At 32.2% G+C, this 12,649-nt stretch overlaps 1 protein-coding gene across 3 annotated transcripts in view; it reads right to left on the reverse strand.

Moving 5' to 3' along the window:
- The window catches only part of LOC142974829 (dopaminechrome tautomerase-like), a 27,838-nt gene extending 15,189 nt beyond the window's left edge, over nt 1-12,649 (reverse strand). The window contains exon 1 of one of the 3 annotated variants that reach the window (XM_076117372.1): nt 12,497-12,649. Coding sequence is in view for 1 of the 3 variants with exons in the window: in XM_076117371.1 (XP_075973486.1) it covers nt 1,655-1,748 (94 nt within the window). In the remaining 2 variants the exon portion in view is untranslated. Of the gene's footprint in view, nt 1-1,654; nt 1,777-5,516; nt 5,678-12,496 lie in introns of those variants that run through there. The other 2 variants (XM_076117374.1, XM_076117371.1) reach the window with 2 other exon arrangements.

Raw genomic sequence — 12,649 nt, forward strand, 5'->3', positions numbered from 1 at the left:
CCAAGTCCAACATTGGGTACAAAATACTACAATTAATTATTGATCTTAGATAATTTTATAAAAAGGTTTTAGATAATTGTTATAATTTCTCCTAAACATTATTTTGATGTCCGCTTGTATTTTCGTTTGCTTGCCATAAAATAAATTTCGGAGATTCAACGCGAAAATAAATATTTTACCGAGACGAAAAAAAAATGAGAACAAAAAATGTAGGAAACCTTTAAAAAACCATGGCGCTTTTATCGCAATATTTTAGTAGTGATAAATAAATCCGTAGCCTAGGTTATGTGCAGTGTATTATAGGAGCGATTAGCCTGTCATTATCTATTTAGTTATTAGATTGTTTATTATACTCGTATATCATGTCAGCGAGTCTAAAATTAAAACCTTGTACATCAGACTAATAACGTTGAGAATGAGGTCTTGAATGAAACTGACCTATGCGTAATTTTATTATTTAAAGTTACTACTACTACCGGCTAGCTATCAATTACTTTTGCATGAAAACCTGTACAGCGCCCCTAACGGTTGCCGTAGGGACTAAGCACATTTTAAATATCAGACACTCAATGCCGACTGTCAAAAATCACGTCGAGTGCGATTCCCGAGACATTGACATAATATAGCCTGATAGACTATAGTGGTTTTTCCTGTGGGAATGGTGTTGATTTTCTGAGTAAAAAATGGTGTATCAAATTATGAAATGAACCAGCGCAAAATAAAAGCAATTCAATAACTAAACAGCATTTCAATCTATTATCACAGAATAGTGGGAGAAAAGTGAAATCAACGGTGCAAAGATGGTGCCTTACTAATTCAGTTTATCAGAAACTTTGATCGCGAAAACGACTGATATGACTGCCTCCGTGGCGCGGTGGTTTAGGTCTCCACGCCGGTACGCATCAGGAGGTCGTGGGTTCGATTCCCACACGGAACAATTATTTGTGCCAACTACTAACAATTATTTCGGGTCTGGTTTTACTTTGTGTCCGTTGTTTGTATGTTTGTAAAAGTCCCCGCGACACAAGAGCAATTCTTAGTGCGCGAGTATTTCTTTTTTAAAATATAGAAAGGTTTTAAAAAGATAAGATAATTCTAGTCATTACTTGACACCAAACTAGGCGATAAGGTGACATATTAACATTCTTATTTCGACACAAACACGCTGCAAAATGCACCAGACACGTATGCAAATGCATTGATAAATAATTCATTGATGTAATCCTTCGATTAATTAGTCTGAAACATATTCGTACTTTTCTTTTTGTAGTAGGTAGTTACATTTTGTTATATTTATTTTAGCGTTGTGTAAATTTATTTTGTGTCTGAATGTACGTGACATTAATTAGTGTAATTAGGTATTGCATTTATTTTATTACTGATTGACAGCTCATTTTAAGCCAAAATTGTATTTGGTTTGTAGAGTAACAAACATTTTTCAAAGTTAAAAAATCGATAAAAAAGCAACTTGTATAATAAACAACAGTATATTTTTACACCAAACATTACTAAAACTTAATTGGTACAAATAAATCATTTCAACTTAAGCAAGCGCACCTTTGACCTAACCCAACATGAAATAAATATTACGAGAACGACAATAAAACTAATTCATTTTAATTAGTATTCTGTGTGAAAAGTAAATAAAACATACCTGAAAATGCTCTCGCCGCATTTCTCCTATACTCTCTATACTGTAAAGCATTATTCTTAGCCCACCTTTCACACGCTTCCGTATTAAAAGTCATAATAACACCGAAAAACTGTTAAAATAGACTGCAATTGTTCGCACCACGATATTCTATACGCAAATTATTGACTAAATCCGTAGTGCCCCGGTTGTCGCCTAAGGCTCGAAGACGGCAAATGGTTACGACACAAATAAACGCGTTGCAATTCTTTACAAATAATCGAGATAAAATTGCCGATCAGCCTTCTGAAGGGTAAACGAAATACTGGAATACATCGGAAGTGAGCTACAGCTTTACGTTTGTGTGAATTAGTGGAAAAACCCGTGAAAAAAATGTTTGCTTTGTGCCGGTTTGATTTTAAAGGTGACTAAATATAGTCAATTAAAAATAGTTTTGTCGTTATAATTACGGCTGTAATCAGATTAAAAAGTTTTCGATCAGTGAGTACATGCAATCATCGAAAATCAGTTTTGTGTTGAAAAAGTTTTTCTATAGTAATGATGACCGTCGTTCATAGTTGTGATACAACAAATGAAAAGACGGGTTGTGACATCACTTTTCCAGTTTTTTTACCATAAGCAATCTAAGAAGATTGATAACCATGACCGTCACAAAAAATCTACTTGTTTGTTGCGAATGCGTCTTGTGGTAAATTCATGGTGGTATAGGAACAATAAGGCTGATGAACTCAACATGACCACAAAAATTAATTGGTTAATCGAAATGTATGTATAAATATGTTAAGGTACACATACTAGGTAGGTAAGTTGTTAATATTTAACAGTCAACACAAAAGTATTGCACAAATTCTTGTTCTTGTTTTGTATTGATAAAAAAATTGTATTTTATTTTTCTTATCATTAGTTAAACTGCACTAATAGATTCGCCTGAATAGACCGAGTACATTAAACCTAGAAGGACAGTAACTGATAAGACCGTGAAATAGATCCTAAAATTTCCATTAATCCAGAAACCACTAATAGATACAAATAAATACCAATATGATAGAGTTTTTTTATGTAGAGCTGAACTAATTAGTTAATCCACCATGTCAATTAGACGGTTCATACCGTGCTGCCCTATGACTTCGCACAAAACACTTTCACTCCCCATTACCTTTTTGTTATAACTTGTAAAAACTCCATTGTTATTTTTATATTGTTATTTTTAATTGACAAACTCTGGGTTAAGTTTTTTGTCAGTTTGTATGTCAGTACGTTAACTGAGAACAACAATGAAACGTGATAACGATTCTAAAGGTTTCCTTGAAGACATGGTTCCGCTCCATAACTTTTTGTGTGAGTTTTTAATAGAAGTTCTAGATAGTAGATATATCATTCATCTACAAAATGTTCCTCATAGATTGTTCGAATTCAATTAAAAAAGTGAAAGTTAATCAAAAATTGTATATTTTATTTTTCCTCTCTTTTCGTCACAACATTTTCCTTACAAAACAACTAGGTGTATGCAAAAATGTGTTTACTGTTTAATGGATTCATCAAGTCAGTCCGATTCTGTCCAAATTTTGAAACCGGTATCAACAGATTCGGGTTACTGACCCTCACACATTATTATAAAATGTAGGTATACTTAGTTTATTAGTAGGCTGAATTATTTTAAAATCAAGATTTTATTTATTTCTGCTACTTTCTATTAACGGGGCGGCAATAAAAAGAAATGGTTTATTATTAGTGGTCGCTCTCACCGTCCATTTAACCGATAGATAGAAAATATTTAAAGCTACTCGGGCATGGTGCCGCCACGCCATGTAACTACAATAAAACCTCAACAAAATATTTAACTATTACACTTTTCACATTTTAAATAGCTTAAATAATTTATTTGCATAAATAGTAATTGATTTGTTAAATATTTAAAGAATAAAGCTAACTGTCGTTACCCTTTTTCAATGTTAATTTTAATCATACAAAATACACTTACAATCATACATAACCTATAAGAAAGCTGAGCTGAATATCAAATTGTAATAACGTCCAAAATAAACATTTCCAAATAGTCCCGTGAACAATCCATCTTAATTTTAACAGTTTTTTGATCAAAAGTTAACAAACCGATTTTGATTCATATAAAAACCATTTCGTCGTCTATTTTCACTTCAATTGAAATGACTATTTCATCAGCTTGTTCATTTTTTTACGTTCATAGTAAGTTGTCTTGTTGATAATAGAAGCTGCGAATTTGAAAATATTTTTATGAGAAAGAAAATAATATTTGCAGACATAATAGATTGTGTTTAATTGGCTGTTAATATTATTTATAATCTTAAAAAATAGGCGATAGAATGCTGCAACGCATATTCAAATAGTGAATAGAAAATAATTATAGTTTTTGTGTGATTAGCAAATTAGCGGCTACGCCTACTGCTAACGCACATCCTGTTATATTCTCCAAACTAAACTTGAATAGTTCCACAGCTCATTCATAGTATTTAGTTGTAGGTAAAGATGTACCTAAATATATGTATATGCGTAACTATTTAGGTAGTAATAAACGAATAACCCCCGGTTTCTGAGGTACAGTTAGCGGTAGTTTATCAAAAGCGTTTAGACTCATATAAACAAACGCTATTAAGCAGATAAACTACCTCTAAATGTACTCAGAAATCGGGAATAAGTCTCTTAAATGATTTTAGTTTGTATAGCCTAAAACTCGCAATAAATAAAGTTATTTAACGTGTTGTAGTATATGTATCGTAAGCTTTTATTATTACGAAGTTACACAAAACATAAATATCCACAGGTCATTGACTTTAAACAACCAATTGTTAATGAATAGTCAAATGTTTGGTTTTTGCATGTTTGTAATTCGCACAATTAGCTTCAATTTACATGTACACATGTACAGTTACTTCAACATAATGATTAACCAACCGTACGATAAAGGTATTATACCACTAACTTTAAAATATTTTTACTTGACTTCGTTAAGTTAAAATATTGAGACAACCTCAATATTAATCCCTGTAGCGGTATTTCAGATAAATATTTAACCAACGAAGGCATGTGCTTTGACATATTTCAACCTAATATTTGTAAGAGGGAAGCAAAACATTGTAAAATATTTAAACTTAAAAGTCCTAACAATTTCAGATTTAGATCGCATTTTACTCTGTAGGTATTTTTATCAGGTCCTATTGTGCTTGTAGCGAAGCCTCCAAGTTCAGTAAAAATTAATACCCCATGAACCTAAATTCATCGATTAAGATGATCTTTTTATAACTCTACGAAAATAAATACAGAGAAAACCTAGCATAACGAAGTACTCTGTGAAGATTTTATGATTTCCGAAGATTACCTTACCAAGCATAGTTGCTATTAAGGAATAATATTATTATATGGAAAATGTTTTATATTATAGTTATCAGCAAAAACCTGTTTTCGGATTCGATCAAGAAAATTAAAATTAAGTGATTTGCGGTGACCGCAAATATCATTGCGGTCGATATTATAATTAGGATTTTGATTCGATAAGTATGTATAATTCGTGTACCTTATGGGCACGAACAAAAATATTTTAGTATGACTTCATTTATTTTATTTTTATCTTATAGTGTTAGATTAAAATTCATTGATCTCCAAACTAGTTTTTTAACTAACAAGAGATACAAGACGGAATACATTAGACAAATAAAGCTCAAATACTGTGTATACTTTTTACGTGTCAGGATAAAGAGAAAAGATGCCCTAATTCCAAATTTAAAAAAAAATAGTTGAAAACCTCGACTGAAGTACTGTTAAGTATACTCTGGATGGGTAATAAAGTTTTGTCAAAACTGACAAAGACGAGCTTATTTAATATCCTTACCTTTTTTGCTTCGAATTGATATAATCGCACTTCACAATTTGGCATAAACTTTGTATTGCACAAAACTACGTTTAAAACAATAGGAATGTTTTTCTGATAATCGACTCCCACTTTGGAACCGTTTGTATTCAGACAGTTAAAGTATGCCATTGTAGTGTATTGGTTAGAACAAAGATTCGATATTATACTCTGATGCACACCGTCTTGCACTCTATACTAAAAAATTATAAAGTTTAAGGAAATGCGAGGTAAGGTAATCAATGGAATCACAAGCCGGAATTAGTCATTTTTTAAGTATGAAGAAGGTAAATCACATGGACATCATAGCTTATTTTTTTGACTGCAGGTATAGGATTGATGGCCATCCCAACAACTGTGTTTAGCGACAAAACCGAAGACAACGTGAGACCGCGACAAACTGCTTTGAGGGGGTTTGTATGCATCACTGGGTAATGCAAGCGACCGCGAACTGTGGGCGTGGCGAGTTCAACGGTGGTTGCGCGACCATCCTGCCTAACAGGCACTGACCTGATAACGTTGAAACAGTGCCACTGATTAACGCCACAAGCATATTGATTGTTTTCAATTTGTACGAAATCTAGATTTGGTTTATCAAAAAATATCTTCGATTCTTGCACTAGTATGGAATGGTAATTACGGAGCGCTGTTTACTAGTTAAGTCCGGTGTGAAGTCTTGTAATTCGGACTCAAAATACCTACTCAAAATGTAAACTAATATGTACCTACCTACCTGTATTAAAAAAAGCAGTAAGTATACCTTCTTTACTTAATGTCTGAAGCTGTTCAGCTGTTTTCAAATATGCGTTACGTGCATAATATATTTCAGCCGAAAACAGTTGCAGGTGACACTTTAAATAAATACCTATGTACAGAACTATTATTATTTTGTAAGGTATTGCGCCATTTATAACTATACCTAAAATGTGACGTATGAACCAAAATGAAAATAAATGACATCACGGTACAATGGCAACAGTTCGTGTGGTACACGTGACTTGCGGTATTATACCCATACGATTATATCAATTAAATTCATCAGTTTTTTACTAATTCACAGATAGATTCCACCAAACACGGATTAAAATAATGGCCAAAACAGGTTTATAGGTTGCTAGCCAATTTATATCAAACAACTCAAAAAGTTGCATGATTTTAAACTTATAAAGTATTTCCCCGGTACCCCATAGACGTGAAGATCCTATTATAAATAACGCTCAAAGGTTTTGAAGTGTGACGTTAAAATTAAAGTGCAAATCCATAAAAATCCTAATCATAGGTATAAAATAAATATTAAAACCTAATCATAAAAAAATATGATTAATTTTATATTCAATCATATTTTTATATGATTAGTTACAATATTTATTGCAGTTTATGTAATCATATAACAATGTGATTAAATTTACATTTAATATTACATATTTTTATGTGATTAGTTATATATATTGTAGTTTATTCATCATATAACAATTTGATTAAATATAAATCATATTGTTATATGATTAGTTTTTGTGATGCTGTTTATAAAACATCATTTAACTTAAACTATGGTAATGAGACACGCATCACGCGCGATTTAACATAATAACATTGTTTATTTATCCACATAGGTATTTACTCTAGATTGGGATCTTCCCATTCAATTGTGTCACGTAGAATTATTCCCTTATCATATAATCTGAATATCAAAGTATTATTTGTTAAAAGCGAATAACTTCATGGAAGTCCACCCACCAATGAAAGATTTTTTAAAAAAGAAACATTTTTAAATGTCGCCATTATCGCCTGTACCGTTTTAATCTCCTCCAGCAATAAGATAATTTTATCTGGGAAATGAATCCGGTTCATCCTCATCCTAATTAAGCGGAATTTTGAGTGACGTCTAAGTGAACTACGTGCAGTTAACATTTTTGATAGTGATGAGTCAGACTTACAAGTATTATATTATAATGTGATAAGGATGCTAAATAATACATCATAATTTTAACGTACTTATCTCAAGTTATCTCCATTTGTTCTTCCATTTTTTTGGGTTCATCTGGCAACAACTCAACTTAATCTATATCTAAATATCTGACTGATTGACAAAGTGATCTATCAACGCACAGTCCAAACCACTGGACGGATCGGGCTGAAATTTGGCATGCAGGTAAATGTAATGACGTAGGCATCCCATAAGAAAGGATTTTGATCAATGCGATGAAAGTTTGTATGAAAATTCTGTTCTAAGTGCCCAACCACGCGGACGAAGTCACGGGGCAAAAACAAGTCAACATTTAAAATAAATGATGCCCTTTTGTAAATGTATTTACAAAAAAATGTAAACGTCTTCAATCTTCATGTCAGTATGCCTCAAAGGTGCAGGTCAAATAAAACATTACAAAAAATCATCTCGTAAATAACTTAGAGCACGTTGTAATATACCTACTGATATTGAATTCAAGTCGTGATCACCATTCTATATTAGATGCAAATCAACAAAAGGTGCACTTTAAATAATAATAATGTGTTTATCAGACCGCGAGTCAGTTGGAAAATTTAATTCGTCATCTGTGTAGTCGAAAATTTGCAATAGGTGCTTCATCATAGCGATCATATTGCTCTTGCGCATACAAACATCTTCTATTCATATTTGATAAGCGCATACAGTACGAATAAATGCTTACTGTTAACTTATACGGATCATTATCAATATAGTGATGATAATATAATAATTAAGGTTTCATCGTGGCGCTGGCGCTAATCTAAAAACAGGGTAGAAGCCAATCATTATTTCAATGGCTTTATTGATCCAGTGTCTTTCCAGGAAAACAAAATCTGGCTAGGAAAAAAAGTATTCATAAATGAAATATATAGTGGTTCTAAAATATTGCACAATATTTGCCCATTCGTATTTAGTTAGACTGTCTGCCTCACTGATCGAAACGGTAGAGTACGCGACTGTTGAACAAGAGTTCGGATAGCGCATTTAATAAATTTTTGTAGTTTATCTGATACTGTAAATGGTCCCAATAGGTACTTTCAAGAGAGATTGGTAACATTATGAAAAGCTCACTACACATTAAGGAGATTACGAATCGTAAATTGGCAACTAACAACTCAGCCTACATCTTCAATTTATTATAATAGACCTCTTTTTAAAAACTTGTACCGTAATTGGTGCGAACTGTTTAAAAACAATTCAGCCAACAAAAAGTATGCAGTCAAAGCAATGTCAAGTACAAACCGCCAGATGGGAGATAAAGTGCTTTGAACTTGACATTGGCTGGTGTTTGCGCGTGGTTCATGCACGTAATGATGGTTTGATGACCAGTTACAAGCTTATCTACTTTCATTATCGCATCTCGGATCGTGTTGACCGTTTAAGCGCATGTGTTTTATGAATATTTAGTATTGTTTTCTTTTTAACTTAAACAGAATTGTTACATATTTAAATTGCTAATTAAAATACGACACGTGTGACCTGAACCATTCAATTAAACTTACGTTTTACAATTAAAAGATAAAAGGCGACATTTTTTACAACCGCTGTTAAATTATTTTCCAAAAAAACTAGTTTTTTTTATTTTCAAGTCTACCTATTTTTTGTTGCTATCATTAAATAAGGCCGTGGTTATCAAGCTAGCTATACATTTATAGAAACTTTAGATTCGAAAATATATTAAGCTTATGGTTTTTCTGTCTGTACAATCTGTACATTGTGTGTTGATTGCATCTTTCGTGACAGCAGAGTTACTTTTAATAAAATATTTGTTTATCTACTCTTAGTGATCCGTACAAGGTTTTACTCCATTTATTATGCACATTTGCGGTAACCTCTGCTAAGTTATGACTGCAATCCGAACGAAGACTATGTTATACCTTGTATAAAACATAACATACAGTTAAATGAAGGTTAAATAAGGTTTCGTAACTAAAGTAAAACAAGGGCTCGCAGGAAACAACGCTTATCAAAATTAATGTAATGCGTTTAATGTTTTGTAATTAGTTAAATATTCACAACAATTAAGTTGTTTTGATGTTTTCCTCAAGTGGCATTTTTTGTGAATAGATAGAGCACAATAATATCAACTATTTTTTGTATTGTTTTAGGTTAAACAATCTTGCCCAATAAATACCTTTCGCTGACGTTTTACTTTGAGTTAATTTATAATTGATAGAGCTTTTAATAATTGTATCAGGCAGTGTAATTTCATATACAAAAGTATATATTGCACTTGGCACAGAGAGTAGTGCCAAGACATCGATGGGACTTGATCCCATGACTTTGTATGTACTCGTCATATGTTTTCATATCACAACGTGAAAACAAATAAGTCATCGCCAAATGGTCGTTGTCGAAGAGAGTAATAAGTGCAATGACTTGTAAGTAGAGTAAGTGTGAATCAACCCTGTAAGACATCCTTACGTTAGGTATTACCCACATGTTTCAGAATTTATGCGGAGAAAGCTTGGAGAGTGGGGCACCTAAAGAGTTATTGCCGTACTTTATCGATGAGTAAGGACTGCAAAATGATAAAAGGTTAAGTTATCCCAACTTAGCCTCAATCGAGACATCGAATTTTTATGGGGAAATATGATAAACTAGCTGACCCGCGCAACTTCGCTTACGTCACATAAGAGGGATTGGGAGATTTTTCCCCGTTTTTGTAAAACAAATTACTGGTAGGTACTCTGCTCTTATTGGCAGTAGCGTGATGATACATATATAGCCTTCCTCGAGAAATGAGCTATCTAACACTGAAAGAATTTTTCAAATCGGAACAGTAGTTCCTGAGATTAGCACGTTCAAACAAACAAACTCTTCAGCTTTATAATATTAGTATAGATAATTGAAGTATTACAAATCAAAATACTAATGTCGAATGTTCAATGCAAAGGCGTATCGAAAGTTTTAAAACGCACTTATCGCACCACACAAATCATTTTCCGCTTTAAGACTTAACCATTAGGCATTTAACTACTTCAAAACTAAGAAAATGTCGAGCCATGGCGCACATCTCACACCCATTTGTACATTGTCAACGTGAATGTCTCTAATGGCTTCCATTATAATCATTACTGCAATTATGACGTTACTGCATTCTTATCTACGTCATAGCCTTTTAACTGTCAAATAATATATTAGGCATGCTATAGAGGTAGTAAAAAGAGGCTATATACACGCTCGAGTGACAAACTGCTTTAAATAAGGAAGCTCCTTGTGTCCTTGCAATCCTAGATATTTTTTACAAATGGTACACATTATAATAAAGAATAATATTATGCAATAATGTGTTCTGAACTTATGATCATGAGGAATGTCTTTATTATTTTTGTAGGCAAGGCAAGGCCATCTAGTACTAGAAGCCTTTGTTATAGTGCATTAGAGAATATTTAATCGGTGACACACGTACTTATTGGATAGATAAAACGTTCACATTGTTTGTCACAATATTTAATCGAATGTCTGTTAAGATAAAATAAAATAGTAACAAACTAATAGATATTGATACGTCCTCAATAAGCATGCATAATTAATTACTGAGGTTGTAACTTGTAATTGTAGAGTGTTTTAAGAAAATAAAGGAAGTTATGTACACAGACCCGTAACTATACAAATATGATTTCATTTGTTAGGTAGTACACGACATTTAACTTTAGATGAAAAATACATTAAGTATATGCAATGATTATGGAAACTGTAGCGCTAGATGCGTTTAAGTATCGCGTATGATTTCAGTGACATAAACTATCTAGAGGAGCAGTTTGTACCCAGCAGTGACAATATCGCTTATTAGGTTTTTTAAATTAAATTAGCAGATGAAGCAATCAGTTACAAACTAGTTATAGCTACAAATTACCACCTCGATAATAATATTACCCGCAAATTGGAGACTGTATAATAATCATTAGTCGTACAAGAGCGCTCATCAGATGCACCAGGTCCATGCCGATATATTATACATATTATTACAAGTTGTTTATCAACACATATGTAAACACTTCCGTCGTTAAAATAAGTACAATGCAGTAATTACAATACCAAATACATCGCTTGAGAGGACATTGAAGACACAAACATGGGCCGGAGAAGGTATTTGCATATAAGGTGGATTATTGACACATTTGTCTTAAGGTAAATAAACCTACTGTTGTCTTAAAGTACTTGTTTTATCATGAACAAGTTTTTAAATTCATGCATTGTATGGGTAGTCAAATAGTCCTTAAAAGAGGTGGTTTATTTTGACATTGGATTTACGATGGAGAGGACGTGAGTTCGATCCCATCTTTAAAGACGTGAGAAGGTTCACGTACAATATTTTTTTGAGCTTAGCAATAGCAATAGCTTACTGGCTTGCTAGCATTACGTGATAAGTATTACTAAAACTATATAAAGAAACATTGTTATTGCGGTACTTTTACGATGCAGAATGTTATTGTGGTTTAAGCACAATTAAGCGAAATAAGTATTATTATTATATGCTTACCTAAACATAAGTGTAAACAGTTATTGTGCTTATGTTAAATTATTACTTATTAATTGATGAATGTGATAAATGAAGACTGGTTTGACTATGGATAACGCAGTATGAGTTACTGTGATTTGATTGTGAAATACGTTCTAATATGACTATTTTAATAATTTATCGGTTAAGATAATTATAGAGACAAAATGTTTAAAACAATTCTAAGACAACCTAAACAAAAAAAAACCAGCTCAATAAAAAATATTAATTATACACAATAAAATATTTTGGAATGAATAAAATTAGTTATTTACATTGAATTATCAAAATATTTTAGTTGACTTATAATTTTTTTAGATCGTTTTTTTTAACGTCTATTATTTTTGTTGGTCTTAATTTACCTAAAAGCACACTATCCTATTAACATATTCTATTGTATATATTATCTTAATTCGTAAACTTCAAAAACTTGCTTAGTTTTATGACAAAAAGTTACGTCTTTTTACATACCTCGATCCAATGCGTGTAACCTTGCTTCGTTGAACTCTAGTTCATTAATAACTTATGAAACAATTTGAATAAGTATATAATATGGTGTAAAAACTAATACGGGCGTTTTCCACGAGAGACGAACGTGTACTGTTGGAAAGCCGTCGAAATACA

Source organism: Anticarsia gemmatalis, chromosome 8 (genome assembly GCF_050436995.1).
Source record: "Anticarsia gemmatalis isolate Benzon Research Colony breed Stoneville strain chromosome 8, ilAntGemm2 primary, whole genome shotgun sequence".
NCBI classification, from domain to species: Eukaryota; Metazoa; Arthropoda; class Insecta; order Lepidoptera; family Erebidae; genus Anticarsia; species Anticarsia gemmatalis.